This window comes from Notolepis coatsorum, assembly GCF_963971535.1.
Source record: "Notolepis coatsorum genome assembly, chromosome: 14".
NCBI lineage: Eukaryota > Metazoa > Chordata > Actinopteri > Aulopiformes > Paralepididae > Notolepis > Notolepis coatsorum.
Genome location: NC_140178.1, coordinates 10,916,636 through 10,940,004, shown reverse-complemented (window position 1 = coordinate 10,940,004; position 23,369 = coordinate 10,916,636). Strand labels below are relative to the sequence as shown.

The 23,369-nt window shown below is 43.4% G+C and overlaps 1 protein-coding gene across 1 annotated transcript; it reads right to left on the bottom strand.

Annotated features, from left to right (window-relative positions):
• Positions 1–19,850, bottom strand: pycr1a (pyrroline-5-carboxylate reductase 1a). The gene is made up of 8 exons (XM_084329709.1): positions 19,694–19,850; positions 18,294–18,365; positions 18,084–18,154; positions 11,394–11,573; positions 7,252–7,473; positions 4,837–4,929; positions 3,674–3,837; positions 1–2,324 (listed from the first exon to the last, which is right to left on the bottom strand). Exons 2-8 carry the CDS (start codon positions 18,358–18,360, stop codon positions 2,162–2,164), a joined length of 960 nt encoding a protein of 319 aa, XP_084185835.1. The 5' UTR covers positions 18,361–18,365; positions 19,694–19,850; the 3' UTR covers positions 1–2,161.
• Positions 19,851–23,369: the final 3,519 nt, after the last annotated feature.

Sequence of the window (23,369 nt, the reverse complement as noted above, 5' to 3'; positions counted from 1 at the left end):
GGTTGGGTAGGCGGGGGAAACTGTACAAGCAAAACTGTACATTGGGATATCGACAAAACCTTACTTTGTCCCAAGAAGAGGGTCTCGTGTATTATTGGGTTAGGACATTTACAGGGGCCAGTTTCGAATTGCAGTCTCCCGTAGGTGCTCCTTGAGAGTGGTTTTAAAAGTGGGTAGTGATTCACATTCCTTTACAGCTTTGGGTAGGGCGTTCCACATTGATGTGGCATAATTGCGAAACGTGTTTAGTCCCTTGTTTGAGCCGAATCTGGGTTTAACATGATTTGTGGAGCTACCTTTGGTGTTGTGGTCGTGGTATTCACTGACCTTTGGGAAGTATTTTGACATGTACATGGGTACCTTAGTCGTATAGTGTATCTTGTAGACCAGGCCCATTGCAAGTTGCTGTACTCTGTCGTCTACTCTAAGCCATCCTAGATAGTCAAAGTGGGCAGGGGTGAGGTGGGTTCTAGGATTAAGGTCAAGTAGTAGTCTGACAAGTTTGTTTTGTGATGTTTGTAATCTTGTTTTTAGCGCCTTTGAGGTGCTTTGGTACCATGAGGTGCAAGCATAGTCGTAGTACCCTTGAATGAGTGCTCCTGCCAGAATCTTCAGGGTATTCTTGTTTACCAGAGAGGAGATCCGGTACACGAAGAGTTCGTTGGTTGACTTTATTTTATTACATTGTATGCCATTTTGTCACAGGAAAGATTTGCCTCTAGGATGGAACCTAGGTATGTAATTTCAACTTTCCTTGTGACACTGGTCTTGGTGAGTTTGTTATTTGATCCGAAGAGAATGGACTCTGTTTTACCCAGGTGTAATGATAGTTTGTTATCAGCGAGCCAGGTGCAGATTCTGCCGAGTTCTGAGCTGAGGAATTTTTCAACCTGTAACTTGTTCTTGTCAGACCAGCAGGGCTGAGTCGTCCACGAACAAGTTGCAGTCACAAACTGACAACATGTCATTTGCATAAATTAGGAACAGTAGCGGTCCTAGTATGCTTCCTTGTGGAACTTGTAAGGGTTTGACATCATTAGTGTAAGGTACTGCGTATAGCAACCACCTGAGAACAAACATGTAGGTGACATTGTTACTCAGCTGAAATAGTTATACCCTTCCTGCTGACTTGTCGTACAGAACTTGTAAGTCGCTTTGGATAAAAAAGTGTCAGCTAAATAATGACTAAATGTAAATGTAATAAGTCCAGCTGGGCTGCCTTGCACAGTACTAATAAACAAACACACCGTTGGGATACAAATCGAAACTTCTCATGCAAAAATATTTCAAGGACTGACTGGAGGATCAGAGCTATACGATATGGCCCAAATATCACATACTTTTATTAGTGTTGATGGTATAATGGTATTTCACAGTATTTAGGTTTCATGTTTAAATTACAATGCGATGACACTTTCTAAGTCATTATCTTGAAATACATGGTGCTTGTTTATTCAAAATCGTCTTTTTTATTTTTACTGCTAGGAACAATACTTTCATTAACTTAAATTGTATATCGTGGACGAGTGACAACCCACACCTTGGCATGGATCCATGACGGTATACCATCATATTCGGTTATACCTCCCAGCCGTAGAGAGTTTGGACAGTTTAAGGACTCGGCTAGGAAATGCAGCAAAACTGTCATTCTACTGTATTCCTATTACCAGTAAATGACCAGAAAAACAGGCAGTAAGGCAAGAAAACACGAACCGTTGTGAAAACATGTGGCACAAATAGAATGCACGGTAAAATAACAGCAGAAAAGTGTAGCAATCTCTCCTATTGTGTATCTGTATCATCATCATCATCATCATCATGAGGTTAGTGGAATTCTGGCATCCTTTAGTAACATAGAGGCCTTTGCACTGAATGTCTGTGTAATTCTCTTTCTTCCAGGATGGCTGCCTGTAACCAGTGGTAACCACTCTCAAAAAGGAAATGCCTAATTTCTATGCGGTGGTAGAGCAGGTAAAACATGATGTTACTGTTCTACTGTGACTCCTTTACAAGATCCAGCAATAACGCACCAACTCATTGTGTTTTTGTCGATACATTTATCATATATATCAACACATAGCGGGTTGCTATGTTATTGGCAGCCATGCTGGAAGAAAAATAACTACACAAAACGTTCCATGTGGCACACGTCTGTGTGGGCTCAGCTCTTCTTGGGCCTTGGGTTGTTCTTGTTGAAGAGGCTGAGGCCCCCGTATCGGACCGCCGCCCCGCTCACTCCGGGCTGCTGCAGCACCCGGTCCAGAGTGGTCTTCTTTATGGCAGCGGGGGAGATCTCCTCCTGGTCCGCCAAGGCCTGCAGCTCTCTGGGGGAGGGGGGGGTCATAAAAACATTAGACAAGTGTCTACCTAGTTCATCAGTCTGTCAATAGGATTCCCAATTATATACAAGTGTAATGAGGCTGTCAATAGGATTCCCAATTAAGTGTAATCAGGCTGTCAATAGGATTCCCAATTATATAGAAGTGTAATCAGGCTGTCAATAGGATTCCCAATTATATAGAAGTGTAATCAGGCTGTCAATAGGATTCCTTTTTTTTTTTTAATATAGCGCTTTTATCCAAAGCGCTTTACAATTTGTTACTCACATTTCACCCGTTCACTCACAACGACTTGCTCAAGGACACATCAACACTCTGCCCGGGAGCGGGAATCGAACCGGAAACCTCCGGATTGCCAGACGACTGCTCTACCTCCCGAGCCACTGCCGCCCCCATTCCCATTTATATACAAGTGTAATCAGGCTGTCAATAGGATGACCAATTACCAGAGAGCAATAATAAATAAATACATGTTGTTATTGTATGTATGTTAACTATGAACATTCCTTTGCATATGGCTCCCTCTGCTGGCTGCACGGATATAAATCTGCATGTGGAGGATCTTCTAACTGACAATAAAGGAGGAATCTCTGCGTGTGTCTGTCTGTCTGTCTGTGGCTCGCGTATCACGCGAACCGTTCATCCAATCAACTCCACACTCTGCGGGTGTATCGCCGAGGACCCAAGGGAGTGCGGTGTCGAACGCGGCGCCATTTGGCCAGACGGGGGCGCCATTACAAAGAAACGTCGCGCATATCTCAAGAACCGTTCATCCGGTCGACTTCACGCTCGGCAGGTGTATCGCTGAAGCCGAGGCAGTGCGCGCGCAGGTAACCACGGCCTGGTCGGCGCATTAGCCCCGTCGCCGCTGATCATGACTAAAAATACTTTTGCTAGTGAACCAGCCAGGGTTCCCACATACATTGCAATATTAAATTAAAGGACTTTCAAGTACTTTTCTAAGCTCTATTTTCCATTTTAAAAAAGGGCATTTAAAAGGATAAAATTCACTTTTAAATGCAGTTTTTTTTACATTTATGGTTTAAAACCAATTTCCGACAATTACAGTAGTTACTTTAAATAAAAAAAAATGTATTTCTTGATTCAGAACAATTTTATCATGGATGCACAAAACTATCAATGCGAATGGTTGATTTGAATTTCAAGGACCTTTTAAGCACCTTGTTAAAAAATGGGCTGTTTTCAAGGAATTCCAGGCCTCGACTTATTTTTTTTAATCAAGCACTTTAAGCACTTTAAGGACCTTGTGCGAACCCTTCAGCGCTCCTATCCGCCGCAGGTTCTGTGATGTCGCCACGATCCCGTCCACCTACTTGGTCCGGATGCAGGAGGCCTCCACGGCGTTGATGAGCAGACTGCGGAACCCGCCGCTCTCCAGGACGTGCAGCGCGTGGATGGTGGCGCCCCCTGGTGAGCACACGTTGTCCTTCAGCTGACCGGGGTGCTGCTCAGAGTCCAGCAGCATGCGGGCCGCTCCCTGGGGGGGGGAGGGACGGGGAGGTTAACGTCAGGCCGGTGTATAATAAGGATTATGTAAAAGACAACGCATGCGAGGCAGGAAACCAACATTTTTACAGTATCTACTGGGCACAGAGGCATGTTGATTCAAAAGGTGTTTTCAGACCAAACAGTTCTGGGGACTCCCTGAGAAGAACTACCCACTGGGGGAGACCCCCCCCCCCCCCCCCATGAGAACTACAGACCTTCATACTCCCTGAGAGGAACTACCCACTGGGGAGCCCCCCCCCCCCCACGAGAACTACAGACCTTCATACTCCCTGAGGGGAACTACCCACTGGGGAGCTCCCCCCCCCCCCCCCCCCCCCACGAGAACTACAGACCTTCATACTCCCTGAGAGGAACTACCCACTGGGGAGACAGAGTTTCACAGTCCGATAATATACTATAAGATACAATATAAACAGTACAAAATACAAGATAGTTCAATAAGTAGGTAGCAACAACAGTAGCAGCAGTGGCGGCACGAAAAGTGGTAACAGCAGTAAAGTGGCGGCACCACAAGTAAAGTGAGTGGTGCAGTATGTACAGTATGAACAATATGAAAACTATGAGCTGTGTGGACATATCAACAGTGTAGTATTATAGCAGGACAGAGACTGACTGTATATAAAGAAATATGAGCAAATAAATATACGAGTACTGAAGACACTATAGCGGTATGAACAGAATTAACACTATAGACACTATAAACAATATGCGTATATATATATATATATAACAGAGAATAAGACTAATATGACTAGTATGAGTCTAAAGGAGTATGCCAATCATATACACGGGTGAATAGGTGGATGGATAGAAGTCATCGCTCTAGTTGTTCTCGAGTTCCGACGCCGTTAGTTCTCCTGGCAGCAGAGCCGGCCGTCCGAGCCCTTGGTTGAAGAGCCTGATGGCTGCCGGTATAAAGGACTATCGTTGTACTATATAAATGTGTATATACTGTAAACGTTCTCACCAGCAGAGCCTGGGCTCCCAGCCGCACCGCCAGCCTCCTGGGCAGCCCCATCTTTACGCCACCGTCGGCGAGAGCTTCGACGGCCGTGAACGCCTTCCAAAACAAAAGCACAAACATTATGAAGTGAACACACAAAGAGCTCTCCGTCGTCAAACACAGTAGCTGTTGGATTGTAGAATAAGGGGAAATGCTTAAAAACGGGTCTGCGAGGACAGATACAATAAGGCAGGTTTATATACTGTGTTATTTCAGCAAGCAACAGACGACAGACAATCTTAGAATGTTGTGCCAAGATGGCCTCAAGCTATTCCAAGCATTCACTGTTCCACATGGTGAAATATATGTGCGTAGTAATGTTGAGGCATGAACTTAATTTACATCTGGGAGACGGTAAATTACCAATGATACTGGCAATTGTGACTAGACTACACCCCCCCCCCCAATGGCCCCACACCCACTGCAAATTCTAGCAATAGCAATGTCAGGATTGACGGCGTCTGTCCACAGCCTGAAGTGTCACAGTGAAATGTTTAACAACCCTATTCCTCAAGGCACGCGCTGTTTTATAATCCTGCAATGCCTGGCTGAACGCATAGATAGCGCTGCGTAAAATGCGAGTTGGCAGGATGAAATCCACCCCTAGGGATGACCGTAAAACATGTACTTCAAACAATGAAGCCTCGGCGTCATCCAGCTCCACTGGCTCCTGGTCGAGTCCCATCATAACATTAAATCATAATAATCATAACTACCTTCCTCCTTCTATAGTCTACCCATATAACTCTGTATTATAGCATGCACAATGATGCTGTATATATATATATAAATATATTGATATTTACTGCTAGGGATGCCCCGATCGATCGGCCACCGATCGTTATCGGCCGATAATCAGTATAAATATGCTATCGGTGATAATGCTTTATTTTCGCCGATCTTCAAAACCAATCTCACTCGCTGTCGCTGAGTTCTGTCTCAGACACCGGGTGGTGCGGCGTCTGCTCATCCCTCCAGCCCCTCCCGCACGCATGTAAACACGGGTCTAGTCTAGTGGGACGGGACATGGGAGGACGGCGTCTCCCTGAGCTAACGTTAGCTTAGCTACCGTTACAAAATGACCCAGTCAACTATTCACTTTTAGTTTAATACATGATGAGGCATTGTCTAACCGAACGGTATCTAGCCGGCCAGCTACCGATAGCTCCTGACATCAAAAAACGCTCCAGCAAGTCTAGTAGAGACGTGTATGATACCTCAGCTAGCTCACGTTAGCGCAAGTTAGTTCACTGTTCAAAACGAAATGTCCCATTGAACTAAATAATTCACTGAGGCGTTGTATTAACGTTATATATCCGGCTAGCAGTAGCTACAGATAGCTCCTGATATCAATGTCTTATAACACTGATTCGATGCGTATTCGAGCTGAGGGCATGTTGAATGTGATATGACCACAGTAACGTTATACCAATAGGGTCCAGCTGCAGCGCAGGAGAATCCTGGCCGTAGCTCAAGGCTACTCGAGTATAGGTCCAGCTGCAGCTCCGGAGAATCCTGGCCGTAGCTGGAGGCTACTAGAGTACACACAGACAGTGGAGCTTGTTGCGTGGTGGCGATGTCTCGCAGATAATACAAGTACAAGTCTAATTATATAATATATATATTTTATAAAAAAAAAAAAAAAATTATATAAAAAAAAAAAGTTTAATCAAAAACTATCGGTATCGGATCGGTATCGGCCGATATGGCTCACGCCGATCGGTGATTGTATCGGTGGCAAAAAACGTGATCGGGGCATCCCTATTTACTGCATATATATATTAAGGCTGTCAATAGATTAAAATATTTAATCTGATTAATCACATGATGTCCATAGTTAACTAGCGATTAATCGCAAATTAATCGCATATTTCTTATCTGTTCTAAATCTACCTTAAACGGATCTTTTTCAAGTTAATACTCTTATCAACATGAGTCAACAAATGCTTGCTTTATGCAGCCATTTAACACAAAAGGATGACCCTCATGCATTGCAAATTTGCATCAAAATCAAAACAGAGTGATGCACAAAATAAACTTAAAAGAAAATAATAATTTAAAACAATGAATAAAGTGTGCATGAAATAATAGGGGAAAGAAAACGCTAGGAACTTGTTACATTCACCCACACAAGGGCTTCCCTCTCTCTCTCTCTCTCCGCTCCCTCTCTCTCTCTACATGCCAAGTTACCAAGCATGAATATTAGAACTGCTCAGCCATCATTGAGCTTCATCACGTAGCGTGTATTCAAGTCAAAGAGAAGATGAGCGCTCTAATAACCAGTGCGAGTTGCTCGTCGTAGACGGGGAAAATAGATAGGATAAATAAAAATAAAAATCACAGTCTCGAAGGCCCCGCCTCCGCGCGCGACCTACTTACATACGCAGGGCCGCTGCCACTCAGGCCGGTGACGGCGTCGATCAGGTCCTCCTCCACCTCGACGCAGAAGCCCACGCTGCCCATCAGCTGCTCCAGGAGCTTGCCGTCCTCCAGCTCGGCGTGCGTCCCCGTGGCGTAGACCGTGGCGCCCTCACGGACCACCACCGGGGTGTTGGTCATCAACCGCATCACCTTCGGGTTCGGGCGATGCTTCTCCAGCTTCTATAAATAATAATAATAATAATAAATTAATAATACATTCAATTTGTAGTGCACTTGGAACATTTGGAAACCAAATTTCAAGAGTGCTATAGGGTAAAAACATAGGCTTTCAAAACATAGGCAATTAACACTTTAATCGCCATGGGTTAAATTCATAATTTACCATCCCTCGCCAGCTCTATTTGTCTATGGAGAAGTTCCCCTTCTTTGCAGGGCTATAACTTTTTAAATTCTATTGCTAAATTGCCATTATTATGGCCCATTCAATGTCATATATGTTTTGTTCAGGGTGTAGCAACGTTAAACTTTTTCATTCACATATTCATACTAAAATATGGTCTAAAGTATAAGTATGTTTTTATCGTTTTCTGCAGCTTTCTTCAGAACGTGATTTATAGCCCTAAATGCATTATATTGATGATCAAATACAGTTTGGTAGGAATCTGTGCAAGATAAAAAATTTCAACTGGACGTGGTTCTAGAAGTTTCTACGCATCATCTGATGATTACCGGATGGGCGGGGGATCGTTTATAATTCCGTGGGCAGCGTTAGATGATTCATCCAGAGTGGGTCATATGTTCATCAGATCAGTTAGTATAGAAGACGTTAGAAAATAACGCTGAATCTTACCGTAGCTTCCTCGCGCCGCTGGCAGATGAGCGTGGAACAGATTTTTTTCTATTATGGGATGGAGAAATGCCCGATCCATTTCCAGGTTGTATAATAGTATATACGTCCAAATCATGTTTTTTCGAGTTATTTGCACCGATCGATGTTCACTGTGTCAATACGGAGTCTCTCTTAACGATAGCGAGTGCCCGGACCACATATGGATGAGCACTACCGGTTCAAAGGTTAATTTACGGCTGGAGATCGGCCACCAGATGGCGCTCTTGAACCGCTAGAGAGTTGAGTGGAGCTTTGCACTGTGTCTCAGGGCTCCGGAAAGGAAATATGATTTCGATGACAGATTTTTGAAATATTGACATCAAAGACGAGTTACGGCGTCTTCGGCAGAATGAGCATGGCTAGGAATGACGTGTAAACTCGTTCACGGCGATCATAGTGTTAAAAAACAAGGCATAAAAACATACCAAAAAAAGGGATAAAACACACAAAGACATGTATAAAAAGGTTCAAACTGAGAGAAGGCTTTTGTGAAGAGGTACGTTTTTAGTCCTCTTTTAGTCTGTGGTGCTCTCAGGTAGTCAGGGAGGGCATTCCCTCTTCATTTAGCTGACACAAGTTCTGCACAACAAAGTCAGCAGGAAGGGTAGAACTCTTTCAGCCGAGCAAGGGCGAAACTTTAGTCTGAAATATGTCAGCGCGATTTATTCCAAATCATACGTGAAGCTCAAATCATATCCACGACGATTTCCATTTAACCATACTTTTCTTCATTAGCCATACTCCTCTCGACATGTCATTGCACAAAACGCAACACATCATGGAAAAAGTCTTGCATATTAAACAATGTTTTATATATAATGTTCGTTTTCGGACTGTAAAAAGTGAGCGGGACAAAAACAAGATTTTGAAAAGTGAGGGGGGCATGTCCCCCCCCGTCCCTAGTAGACGTCTCACCGCTGCAGCCGAGTGACGATGTCCGTCAAACAGTGTTGAGACTTGGGCGCTGGCTGCAGTGTTCAGTGCATAGGGAGGTGTAGTCTGACGTCACTTTGGACCGCCCGCGAGGTCCACCCGTATAGGGATATCATTGGGAAAATGGATTATCGGCTATTGTAACAATTCTGCCTCATGAACATTGAAAAGCGTTCCATTTTTGCACAAAATGAGTTCCCTTCCATCACTAACATTATTGTTTTTGGTTGAAATAAAATTTGGCGATTAATTGCGAATATTTTCATGTTGAGCTATATATTGTGGATGAATAGGCACAGAAAGGTACACCAAGCAAATGGTCATGCTTTATTTGTTTTAAACGAGACGATTTAGAAATGGGCAATGGGGAAATACATCAATTTTGCGAGGTGGACCGGCCGGAAACAGCAATGACGTAACCACTACACCTCCCTATAGCAGAGGAATATGTCTTTACTACTATGCACTCAACACTGCAGCGCCCAGGTTTCAACACTGTTTGATTATGATTTTATTAGGATCCCCATTAGCTGATGCTAGCTGTTTCATGGGGACTTTAAAGTGCAATTAAGGGCACGTATGGATGTGTTTTTTTATTTATGTAGAAATGCTATTTAGTGAACACTAGGGCTGACCTGAAGCTTCAGACGCTGCTATGGTAATGGATGCCAAAAGTCATGATTTGAACGCTTAGTTGTCGTCAACATCAACATTATAAATACGTTTTATCGGAATAATAATCCAAACATTGATTTTTGAAAATCAGTTATTCTCAAACAAGGACATGAGTTATTATCAACTTGTTTACCCACCGCAGTGAAACTTTGCACACAGGAAGAAGGAAGCTTTGACTATTTGCTGATAACTACTACTGAAGCTTCGAAGCCCAAAGAACGGTAACTGGGACGAACCTAGTGGACACTTGCAACTACTCTACTACCACTTCACACAAATTAGACATTTTCTTTTGAAAGTGGTTACCAATGGCTACAGGCAGCCATGCTGGAAGGAAGAGAACAACACAAACATTCCGTGTTTGCAGAGTTAATATTTAATTTAATGTAATTGTGAGTGAACTTCTTCAAACCTAAGCAATTTCAGTTTTATTTAGACAGAGTCTTGAATATGGCCAGGGTAATTTTGTTTGGTAAATTCTGTAATGAGAATGTATTATGGTTCCTTTTTACCCGTTGTTGCAGCGGGGGCTTTAATTAGTGGCGCACCACCTGGGGGCCACATGGCTGTGTTCTGTGTTTCTCTTCAAAGCATTGTGGATGCTGATATGGACCAGTGAGAGAGTATGCATTCTAATGGTGCCTCGCGCTAAATGGTAAATGGTGCATTTATATAGCAGCTTTTATCCAAAGCGCTTTACAATTTTACACATTTGACCCAGTCACTCACAATTTCACACACCGACGGCGGAGGTGCATGCAAGGTGCCGACCTGCTTACCGGGAGCAGTTAGGGGTTAAGTGTCTTGCTCAAGGACACCTCGACACGCTGACCCGGGAATCAAACCGGGAACCTCCGGATTACCAGACAACCCCTCTAACTCCTGAGCCACTGTCGCCCCACGCTACTTTTTGTGCCAAATAAAAATAAGATCCTGTGAAGTTCTACTGGTTGAGCATCACTATATATTGTATCGTAAATGAGGGCCATTTTATTTTATTGATTTATTGTCTACTTTTATTGCACTGCACTATTTTACTCCCTCTACTCTATTTTGCTCTTTTATTACGGTCCATTTTAAAATTGACCAAACCAAAGAGGCCTATTGGGATGTTAGATCCTAGTGTGAAGAACTATGTGATTTAATGTTCTGTTTTGATGCTAGTTTTATACTTATTTTATGTCTGCACTTCATGCATTGCTCTTGATATGCCAATTTTGTGCTCATTTCATACCAGTCTTCCTTTTGCTACTGTGAAGCACTTTGAGCTGCAATTATTGTATGAAAGGTCCTATACAAATAATGTATTATTATTATTATTATTATTACTACCGTTTGCAGTCTGCTACACAAGGCCTCTATTGAATAAAGGCACAATTTCGAGAATCCATGCATCTTATTATCTATCCTGATAAAAGTCAGTAAGGAATGAAGTGAGAAGTTTTACATATATTTGTATATATATTTGTTTTGTAAGGATTTAAATCAGTAAGGAATTACATTCATGTATACTTCTTCCTACTCCTTTTCGAACATGTAAATTGAGTTATGTTCTTTTTTGTTTTGTTTTTCTAGAGATTAATGATTTGTTTTCGTTTTATTTAAAATTTTAAAGATTTCAAATCAATTCAGGGAATCCTGCCTTCTCTATGGAGCTGATGGTGACGCCCGCGGCACAGGACACGATGAGGTGGCGGTCCTCGATGTCCGGCCCGATCTCATCCAGCACGAAGGGGATGATGTGGGGCTTGACGGCCAGGAAGAGGACGTCGCTCTTGGCCACCGCCTCCTTGTTGCTGGTGGTGAGGATGACGCCCAGTTTCTGTAGGAACACAATGCCGGTACGTTCACCACTTTGCTCACCTTTTCAAGAGACCAAAAGTTAGCTACTTAAATAGGAACACGCCAACATTATGGGAAATGCGCTTACAGTCTTCTCCAGTCATACGCATTGCATTTTTGTACCTCGTCTGCATTTTTACTTTAGTTTGTATATTTGTATAGTGTTGGGACTTTACTCTTCTTTTAACTTTTTTACTGTATGACGCACATTCACCGGGGCTCATACGGAACCAAGCATTTCACTGTAATGTACATGTACTTTATATATGTGATAAAACTAACCTTGGACACAAGAAGATAAGACACAGATTTCCTCTCTGTTGTGCGTTCAATAGAAAGCTATCTGGCTGCATGCTAGCCTAGCTTAGCACAGGAAAATGGAAGCGGATATGGACCGGCTAGCCTAGCGGTAGGGCTCGGCGATATAACGATAAATGTCGCGATATATTTTAATAATCGATATCGAATATCGAAATTAAAAAAAAAAATCGAAAAATCTTTTTTATTTTTTTTGTGACCTGCAACAGGGCAGTTTTAAAACCAGAGGTGGTGGACAGACTTGTCTTTCTTGCCTGCAACTTAAAGTAATGGCTTTGCTTGTCCAAATGACAATACTGACCAAATTGAGATTTATTTTTCTCTTTTCCATTTATTTTGTTTGCTTTCTAATTTAAAATACATTTTGAAACCGTCTGTACACAGTAGGCTATGTGTGCTAGCAGAACTAGACTCCAGTCACGAGTCACGGTGCACATGTGCAGTGGTTTGTCCACCAAAAAAGCGCCAAAAGATCAAAAATAAACTAGCAGAGCCAGAACTGTTCAACTCCTCTGGAGCCACAGCCAGCAGAGAAGCCGGTTTACTTTAGCTTTTAAACCAGCTGCAGCCTGAGAACTGGAGTGTGAGGGGATGTAACACTAAAGATGGCGGCAATGACAAAGAATTGCTGCAAAATAAACATACATCTGTTGTTAAAAAAACAAGAAAAAAAAAAAACACATTTTTTTTAAATACTTAGAACAATTCGATAATTATCGATATCGAGAAATATGATAACATTATCATATCGTTATCACGATATGATTTTTTTCCATATCGCCCAGCCCTACCTAGCGGTTGGCCAAAAACACCTCTTTAGTGTGGGCCGTGCAGCATCAGTAGTAGTGACATGTTTAGTGTGGGCAGTGCAGCATCAGTAGTAGTGACATGTTTAGTGTGGGCAGTGCAGCGTCAGTAGTAGTGACATGTTTAGTGTGGGCAGTGCAGCGTCAGTAGTAGTGACATGTTTAGTGTGGGCAGTGCAGCGTCAGTAGTAGTGACATGTTTAGTGTGGGCAGTGCAGCGTCAGTAGTAGTGACATGTTTAGTGTGGGCAGTGCAGCGTCAGTAGTAGTGACATGTTTAGTGTGGGCAGTGCAGCGTCAGTAGTAGTGACATGTTTAGTGTGGGCAGTGCAGCGTCAGTAGTAGTGACATGTTTAGTGTGGGCAGTGCAGCGTCAGTAGTAGTGACATGTTTAGTGTGGGCAGTGCAGCGTCAGTAGTAGTGACATGTTTAGTGTGGGCAGTGCAGCGTCAGTAGTAGTGACATGTTTAGTGTGGGCAGTGCAGCGTCAGTAGTAGTGGTGACATGTTTAGTGTGGGCAGTGCAGCGTCAGTAGTAGTGACATGTTTAGTGTGGGCAGTGCAGCGTCAGTAGTAGTGACATGTTTAGTGTGGGCAGTGCAGCGTCAGTAGTAGTGACATGTTTAGTGTGGGCAGTGCAGCGTCAGTAGTAGTGACATGTTTAGTGTGGGCAGTGCAGCGTCAGTAGTAGTGACATGTTTAGTGTGGGCAGTGCAGCGTCAGTAGTAGTGACATGTTTAGTGTGGGCAGTGCAGCGTCAGTAGTAGTGACATGTTTAGTGTGGGCAGTGCAGCGTCAGTAGTAGTGACATGTTTAGTGTGGGCAGTGCAGCGTCAGTAGTAGTGACATGTTTAGTGTGGGCAGTGCAGCGTCAGTAGTAGTGACATGTTTAGTGTGGGCAGTGCAGCGTCAGTAGTGACATGTTTAGTGTGGGCAGTGCAGCGTCAGTAGTAGTGACATGTTTAGTGTGGGCAGTGCCATAGATATATATAGAACACTAGATAGCTTGCCCGCGCTGCCGGCCAATGGAGAGCGACGTCACTGAACCGCCGCCATCTTGCTCCAGTTAGCCTTGAGTGAGAGTGAGTGAGCTGCACAGACAAAAATACTCATAACTCGCTGAAATATTGACGGATTTACAAACGGTTTGGTTTATTACAAGCATTATTAACGTGGCTATGATTCAAGCGGTTTGTAAAAAAAAAAACATCTTTACATTTTTTTTTATAAGTATGCAGTATCATAACTACATCTTTGATGTTTATAGCAAACCAACCCGTTTGTAAATCCGTCAATATTTCAGCGAGTTATGAGTATTTTTGTCTGTGCAGCTCACTCACTCTCACTCAAGGCTAACTGGAGCAAGATGGCGGCGGTTCAGTGACACTGGTGACTCCGCCTTAAGCTATCTAGTGTTCTATATCTATGGTCAGTAGTAGTGACATGTTTAGTGTGGGCAGTGCAGCGTCAGTAGTGGTGACATGTTTAGTGTGGGCAGTGCAGCGTCAGTAGTAGTGACATGTTTAGTGTGGGCAGTGCAGCGTCAGTAGTGGTGACATGTTTAGTGTGGGCAGTGCAGCGTCAGTAGTAGTGACATGTTTAGTGTGGGCAGTGCAGCGTCAGTAGTGACATGTTTAGTGTGGGCAGTGCAGCGTCAGTAGTAGTGACATGTTTAGTGTGGGCAGTGCAGCGTCAGTAGTACTGTGACATGTTTAGTGTGGGCAGTGCAGCGTCAGTAGTGGTGACATGTTTAGTGTGGGCAGTGCAGCGTCAGTAGTAGTGACATGTTTAGTGTGGGCAGTGCAGCGTCAGTAGTAGTGACATGTTTAGTGTGGGCAGTGCAGCGTCAGTAGTACTGTGACATGTTTAGTGTGGGCAGTGCAGCGTCAGTAGTAGTGACATGTTTAGTGTGGGCAGTGCAGCGTCAGTAGTAGCGACATGTTTAGTGTGGGCAGTGCAGCTTCAGTAGTAGTGACATGTTTAGTGTGGGCAGTGCAGCGTCAGTAGTAGTGACATGTTTAGTGTGGGCAGTGCAGCTTCAGTAGTGACATGTTTAGTGTGGGCAGTGCAGCGTCAGTAGTAGTGACATGTTTAGTGTGGGCAGTGCAGCGTCAGTAGTAGTGACATGTTTAGTGTGGGCAGTGCAGCGTCAGTAGTAGTGACATGTTTAGTGTGGGCAGTGCAGCGTCAGTAGTAGTGACATGTTTAGTGTGGGCAGTGCAGCGTCAGTAGTAGTGACATGTTTAGTGTGGGCAGTGCAGCGTCAGTAGTAGTGACATGTTTAGTGTGGGCAGTGCAGCGTCAGTAGTAGTGACATGTTTAGTGTGGGCAGTGCAGCGTCAGTAGTAGTGACATGTTTAGTGTGGGCAGTGCAGCGTCAGTAGTAGTGACATGTTTAGTGTGGGCAGTGCAGCGTCAGTAGTGACATGTTTAGTGTGGGCAGTGCAGCGTCAGTAGTACTGTGACATGTTTAGTGTGGGCAGTGCAGCGTCAGTAGTACTGTGACATGTTTAGTGTGGGCAGTGCAGCGTCAGTAGTGGTGACATGTTTAGTGTGGGCAGTGCAGCGTCAGTAGTAGTGACATGTTTAGTGTGGGCAGTGCAGCGTCAGTAGTGGTGACATGTTTAGTGTGGGCAGTGCAGCGTCAGTAGTAGTGACATGTTTAGTGTGGGCAGTGCAGCGTCAGTAGTGGTGACATGTTTAGTGTGGGCAGTGCAGCGTCAGTAGTAGTGACATGTTTAGTGTGGGCAGTGCAGCGTCAGTAGTGGTGACATGTTTAGTGTGGGCAGTGCAGCGTCAGTAGTAGTGACATGTTTAGTGTGGGCAGTGCAGCGTCAGTAGTGGTGACATGTTTAGTGTGGGCAGTGCAGCGTCAGTAGTAGTGACATGTTTAGTGTGGGCAGTGCAGCGTCAGTAGTGACATGTTTAGTGTGGGCAGTGCAGCGTCAGTAGTAGTGACATGTTTAGTGTGGGCAGTGCAGCGTCAGTAGTACTGTGACATGTTTAGTGTGGGCAGTGCAGCGTCAGTAGTGGTGACATGTTTAGTGTGGGCAGTGCAGCGTCAGTAGTAGTGACATGTTTAGTGTGGGCAGTGCAGCGTCAGTAGTAGTGACATGTTTAGTGTGGGCAGTGCAGCGTCAGTAGTACTGTGACATGTTTAGTGTGGGCAGTGCAGCGTCAGTAGTAGTGACATGTTTAGTGTGGGCAGTGCAGCGTCAGTAGTAGCGACATGTTTAGTGTGGGCAGTGCAGCTTCAGTAGTAGTGACATGTTTAGTGTGGGCAGTGCAGCGTCAGTAGTAGTGACATGTTTAGTGTGGGCAGTGCAGCTTCAGTAGTGACATGTTTAGTGTGGGCAGTGCAGCGTCAGTAGTAGTGACATGTTTAGTGTGGGCAGTGCAGCGTCAGTAGTAGTGACATGTTTAGTGTGGGCAGTGCAGCGTCAGTAGTAGTGACATGTTTAGTGTGGGCAGTGCAGCGTCAGTAGTAGTGACATGTTTAGTGTGGGCAGTGCAGCGTCAGTAGTAGTGACATGTTTAGTGTGGGCAGTGCAGCGTCAGTAGTAGTGACATGTTTAGTGTGGGCAGTGCAGCGTCAGTAGTAGTGACATGTTTAGTGTGGGCAGTGCAGCGTCAGTAGTAGTGACATGTTTAGTGTGGGCAGTGCAGCGTCAGTAGTGACATGTTTAGTGTGGGCAGTGCAGCGTCAGTAGTACTGTGACATGTTTAGTGTGGGCAGTGCAGCGTCAGTAGTACTGTGACATGTTTAGTGTGGGCAGTGCAGCGTCAGTAGTGGTGACATGTTTAGTGTGGGCAGTGCAGCGTCAGTAGTAGTGACATGTTTAGTGTGGGCAGTGCAGCGTCAGTAGTAGTGACATGTTTAGTGTGGGCAGTGCAGCGTCAGTAGTACTGTGACATGTTTAGTGTGGGCAGTGCAGCGTCAGTAGTAGTGACATGTTTAGTGTGGGCAGTGCAGCGTCAGTAGTACTGTGACATGTTTAGTGTGGGCAGTGCAGCGTCAGTAGTAGTGACATGTTTAGTGTGGGCAGTGCAGCATCAGTAGTAGTGACATGTTTAGTGTGGGCAGTGCAGCGTCAGTAGTAGTGACATGTTTAGTGTGGGCAGTGCAGCGTCAGTAGTAGTGACATGTTTAGTGTGGGCAGTGCAGCGTCAGTAGTAGTGACATGTTTAGTGTGGGCAGTGCAGCGTCAGTAGTAGTGACATGTTTAGTGTGGGCAGTGCAGCGTCAGTAGTAGTGACATGTTTAGTGTGGGCAGTGCAGCGTCAGTAGTGACTTGCTCTCTACTAGAGCCATATGAAATCCGCGATCACGGAATCGCGGAATTGAGCAATAAAAATGGAATCAACTGTAAATTCTTTTTTTTTTCTTTTTTTTTTATGTTGTGGGACTTGTACAGCACTTTGTTCAACTTTGTCAGTGCTGTAAAGTTTAAACCTTTTTAAATCTTAGACAAACAAAACACTTTGCTTTCATGAAATATTGTAAGCCGTCATTTGAGGCTTTATAAAAGCAGCACAATGAACACAAATCTGTCAGTGCCGAGTCCGACCTCATCTTAAATAACAAACAGCATTGCTTGTTGTAAGGTCAACTCCTAGGTCAACTCCTGAAAAGGGGGTCAATGTCAGACTTTGCAATCAAAAGTTAGGGGGCTAATAACCCTTGCCATAATTTCAGTGCGCCCCTAACTTTTGATTGCAAGGTCTGACATTGACCCCCTTTTCAGGAGTTGACCTAGAGCCCACCAAGGTCATGCATATCAAGTTTGGTCAATGTCAGACCTTGCAATACACTGTAAGGCACTGTAAGGCTACTGTCCTCCCCCACTTCCAGTGATGAAGCTAAGCTATGCTAAAGGAGCGTCTATTCCCAAAGCTAAAATGCACGCACAGAGACAAAAAAGGTATGCATCTTCTTGTCTAACTCCAGGGAAGATGTTAAATAAGCTAATTTAAAAAAAAAAAAGTGGAGTTATCCTTTAACAAAGAGAGGCAGAGTTGATTTAGCAAAAAAATATATATATATCATTTATATTTTTATATTTTTTAATAAACACATTTTATTTTCATATTCGAATCCCATGCCCATCGAACGAAGCTTCGGAGTATTTAAGACAGCCCTATTAAATGGACTGTTATATCTTATTAAATTGTGGACATTATTCATTCCCACTTATTAGACACTATTTCTGATGGTAAAATGAGCGTACAAAGCAAAATACAGAATTCTGAAATATTAAAACGGAAAAAACGGAATTTGGAAAAAAATAAAATGGAATTTGGAAAAAAATAAAACGGATTTCATATGGCTCTACTCTCTACCCTCTCCACAGTACTTCACTCTACTCACCCGCAGTTCGGCTACTGTGGGGAGGTCCGTGTCTGGGGAGCTGGCGATGATTCTGTGGGTGGCGATCACGCCTTCAGCAGGAAGACGTGCAGATAAATCACAAATCAGATTAATGAACGATTGATTGGAATCAGAAAAAAACGCACACGATTGTAGGACGGTGATATTGATGTTAAACACAAAACGAGTTAGAGAAGGAATGAAAACAACCTGAAGCCGTGAAGCCCCTCACCAGAGCGTGGGCCAACTGCCCCGCCCCTATGAAGCCCACACTCATCCTCCCTGTCAAATACACAAATACATCGAAAACAGCTCAAGTATACTGTATATAACTCTGTATGATAGCATGTACAAATGCTGTATATACTGCATAGATATATTTATTCTTACTGTGTGTGTACACACACACACATACATCTGCCTGTACATACATGCATATAATCATTTTTTTTTTAATCTGTAGACTAGATAGTGATACTATATCTATACGACGGGATGGGTTAATCGCAGATACGCATTGTATGCATGGTTCGCATGTGTGCCAAATGATGACCTCGGAGCAGGTCCTAAATTATTATTATTATTATTATTATTATCTGTACATATCCCTTACCTACTCTTACTAGTTACACTGCTGGCCAGTATGACTTACTACCATAGTGTCTTTATACCTGTATCACTGTAGATATTAATACTACAACTCTGTAGTACATACATGACATCTGATTAGCAGCATTACTCAGTAGTACTAATTCATACCCAGTTTAATGACCAGTACATTGTATATTAGTACTGTTGCACTTTACTGTTACATTTGCACTCTGGTTGGATGCCAACCCTATTTTCGCTGTACTGTACTTGTGCTGTATGATGACAATACATTTTAATCTAACGACAATACATTTTAATCTAATCTAAGTAACGAAGATGGTCACTTTTAGATTCGATTCGATTCAAATGTATTGTTTGTCATTATACAGCACAACGAAAAGAAGTTTGGCATCCAACCAGAGTGCAAATGTAGCAGTAAAGTGCAACAGTAATATACAATGTACAGGTGGTTAAACTGGGTATAAAATATACAAATTAGTACTACCTACTGAGTGTAGTGCTAGTCAGATGTATACAGAGTTGTAGGATATAAATAGACAGTATGACTACTACTGACCAGCAGCGTAACTAGTAAGAGTAGGATATGTACAGATATAGATATAAGGTGCACGTTTGATTGATTGAACATTTTATTAACAGATTGCAGAATGGGTACAATACAGTACAACAATTGTTAAGGGGATGCAAGACCAGAGAAAGACTTTCGTCTCGTTTACATCAGGGTCCCCCATTTTCAATTCATCATAAATTATATGACATACAGATAAGACAGTACTGCTACATCTAGGTAAGAAGTAGACAGGTGAGGATAGGTATTTTACAACATCAAACAAGGCTATGGCGCTATGAGTGTAAAAGCAGTACATAAATAAATCATTGTGCAGCAGATGATCAGTAAGAAAGTCAACTCTAAATGAGTCTACTTCCTGGTTGTCAATGTCTAGAGCGAGCATGGTTAATAATAACCAATAAAACAACAGCAAGTGAAGTAAACTTACGAACGTCGCGAAGATCCTGTGTTTTGTGATTATTATTATTATATGTTACTAAAGTAGCCGGCGCCGCTAAACAGAAGGACACCGTTGAATCTGTCAACCAAATAGCTCGGTGCCAACGTGTCCTTGTTGTTTCCGCCGACCTACACGCTGCTGGCTGTACCTGGTTAGTCAGAGTGACAAGTCTCAAAGCCAATGACTTGGCCGATTCGATGCCACGCATAGGTTCTGTGACCAATCACGGCGGCAGTATTCCCTTTAAGGCGGGCCAGCTGGTCGTGTGAAACTGCAGAGCCAGTTGCATCAGGTGGGCGTGGTCAGGGAATGTAGGTTAACTACAATTCAATTCAGTGGCCTGAATGAATGAATGAATGAATGAATGAATGAATGAATGAATGAAAACTTAATGGGTACAATACAGTACGGCTCAATACACACAATTGTTAAGGGGATGCAGACCAGAGAAAGACGTTTGTCTTGTTTACATCAGGGTCCTCCATTTTCAATTCATATTGACATTTATGACATACTCAACATACATGACGTTTATGGCATAGGATAGGGACATATAGGTATTTAGTACTGATACATTTGTGACATATACGGTATTCAAATATACAGTACTGTTACTCATAGATCCTGACAGAGTATATACATATGATGGGGAGGGGACTGTACAGCGGGGCAAAATCTTTTTTTTGTATAATATATATATATATATTTTTTTTGTATCTACGAAAACTCCCGGTGCTCCCAATGGCCAGTCCAGGCTTGACATTATATATGTATATACTTACCGCATATATATATATATATATAAATGTACCTACCTCAGTTGTAAAATCTTTTTTTTTTCAAAACTTAATATTTAATAAATAAATAATGTATTATGTATATGCTATATACAACACTGTTGTACATGCTATGGGTTGACTATAATAATGATATATAATTAAAAATAAATAAATAATAATGATGACATCACAGAACAGAACTTTAGAACACTGGAGGAAATAATTGCATGTGGTGTCATTATGTTGAAGCAACAAGCTAAATTATATCAATCATGTGAATTCAGATAAAAAGCTTGCTGGGTGTTAGTAGAGGCTATACTTTACCACATAGATCACATCTTGAAATGAAGTCTTTATGTGTCTTGCCTTTAACAATTTCAATTATGTAAATTGTGTGTATTGCTTTACTCCATACAGAAGAAAAGGGAAAGAAAGAAGGAGAGACCTGTACAGCCCTGTAGTGAGAGACAGCAGCCAGGACTACAACCCTGTAGTGAGAGACAGCAGCCAGGACTACAACCCTGTATGAGAGACAGCAGCCAGGACTACAACCCTGTATGAGAGACAGCAGCCAGGACTACAACCCTGTAGTGAGAGACAGCAGCCAGGACTACAACCCTGTAGTGAGAGACAGCAGCCAGGACTACAACCCTGTATGAGAGACAGCAGCCAGGACTACAACCCTGTATGAGAGACAGCAGCCAGGACTACAACCCTGTAGTGAGAGACAGCAGCCAGGACTACAACCCGTATGACAGACAGCAGCCAGGACTACAACCCTGTAGTGAGAGACAGCAGCCAGGACTACAACCCGTATGAGAGACAGCAGCCCTGTATTGAGAGACAGCAGCAGACACTCATCCTCAGCGTCAGGAGGAGGAGGAGGGAGAGGAGGAGGAGGGGGGAGAGGGGGAGGAGGAGGGAGAGGAGGAGGAGGAGGAGGAGGGAGAGGAGGAGGAGGAGGGAGAGGAGGAGGAGGAGGGAGAGGAGGAGGAGGGCGGAGGAGGGATAGGAGGAGTAGCAGCAGGAGGAGATGGAGGAGGAGATGGAAGAGGAGGGAGAGGAGGAGGAGGGAGATGAGGAGGAGGAGGAGTAACAGCAGGAGGAGATGGAGGAGGAGGAGATGGAGGAGGAGGGAGAGGAGGAGGAGGAGATGGAGGAGGAGGGAGAGGAGGAGGAGGAGGAATAGGAGGAGGAGGAGATGGAGGAGGGAGAGGAGGAGGAGGAGGAGATGGAGGAGGATTGAGAGGAGGAAGAGGAGGAAGAGGAGGAGGAGATGGAGGAGGAGGAGGAGGAGAACCATCTAAGAACCATAAAGGAAAACTCCAACATTTTGGGAAATTAGCTTATTTAACATCTTCCCTGGAGTTAGACAAGATGATACCTGGATTCGAGACCGGAGTCTCTTGCATTGGTGACGAGCACAATCTCCGCTGCGCCACCCAGCCACCTCTGATTAGATTAGATTGTACTTTATTGTCACTATAGGAAAAAAAGAGTTTGTTGGATTTACTTGATTTTAATGTGTACATTGGTTCCACATGATCAGAATATGTCCAACTGACATACCTTTCCTCGTTCTCCTCACTTACTTATTGCTTGTGAACCCAACATATTTCATTCACATTAAGATTGCTTAAAATAAACATGTTGATTCAACATATTTGTCAGTTACAGTAAACACAATTTAATTGTGTAATGTTAAAGTACTTTAATGATGTTCAGGGTACTTGATTTTCAACACTCACTCCAACTTGATTTCTTAATGTAAATCGAACTTGATTTGTTCAAGTTAACTCTATTCAAATATATTGTATACTGTAGATTTAAAAAGGCAAATACAAAATAAATTGACTTGTTCACAAACAAATAATTTTTATCTTTTTTAAGAATAGGCTAAAACTGGACACAGTAAACCCTGCATCAACAGCAGTGGATCGCCCATTACAAACTGCTCACTGTAGATTTCAAAAGAGAAATACAAAATACAACAAGTAACTTGAACTTACTTGAACAACAAGTAAACAGTAAACCCTGCATTTACAGCAGTGGTTCTCTATACAGTGCATATGCTCACTGTAGATTTAAAAGGTAAATACAAAATACTGTGAACTGTTACCACAAACAAATGAAAATAAGGGACAAAAACTACTGTTGATACATTATACATCTGGTGTAAGATAACTTAAATGATAAAGAAATGGATGAAAGAAATATATGCGTGTTTCTGGATGTTTATATGTCAGTCTATCTCTGTGTCACTGTCTTCTCTGTCTGTCTGTCCGTGACTCACTGTCTATCACTGTCACTGTCGGTCTGTCTCTCACTGTTTGTCACCGTCACTATCACTGTTTGTCACTGTCTGTTTGTCTGTCTCTGTCTGTCTGTCTGTCTGTCTGTCTGTCTGTCTGTCTGTCTGTCTGTCTGTCTGTCTGTCTGTCTGTCTGTCTGTCTGTCTGTCTGTCTGTCTGTCTGTCTGTCTGTGACTGTCACTGTCTATCACTGTCTGTCTGTCACCGTCTGTGACTGTCACTGTCTATCACTGTCTCTGTCTGTCTGTGACTCACTGGGCCCACTTGTTCTATGCACCGGCATACGCCGCCGGGGCACAGGCGGAGCTTATTTTACATTGATTTGATAGCAAACTCCACCCTGCCGATGCCTCGGCGGCGCACACCGGCGCATAGAACAAGTGGGCCCAATGTCTATCACTGTCTGTCTGTCTCAGTTTGTTTCTCTCCGTCGGTCACCGTCACTGTCTGTGACTGTCTGTCTCTGACTGTCTGTCTCTGTCGGTCACCGCCACTGTCTGTGACTGTCTGTCTCTCTGTCTGTGAGTGTGACTGTCTCTCTGTCACCATCGCTGCAGTCTGTCACTGTCTGTC

Excerpts from the sequence above, each read along its gene's own strand:
- pycr1a (XM_084329709.1), bottom strand. The coding sequence starts at position 18,360 with ATGAGTGTGGGCTTCATAGGGGCGGGGCAGTTGGCCCACGCTCTGGTG. Across the intron at positions 7,474-11,393 it reads CCATCAGCTCCATAGAGAAG|AAGCTGGAGAAGCATCGCCC; the intron begins GCAGGATTCCCT and ends TATTATTTATAG. Across the intron at positions 4,930-7,251 it reads GTGGCAGCGGCCCTGCGTAT|GCGTTCACGGCCGTCGAAGC; the intron begins GTAAGTAGGTCG and ends TTGTTTTGGAAG.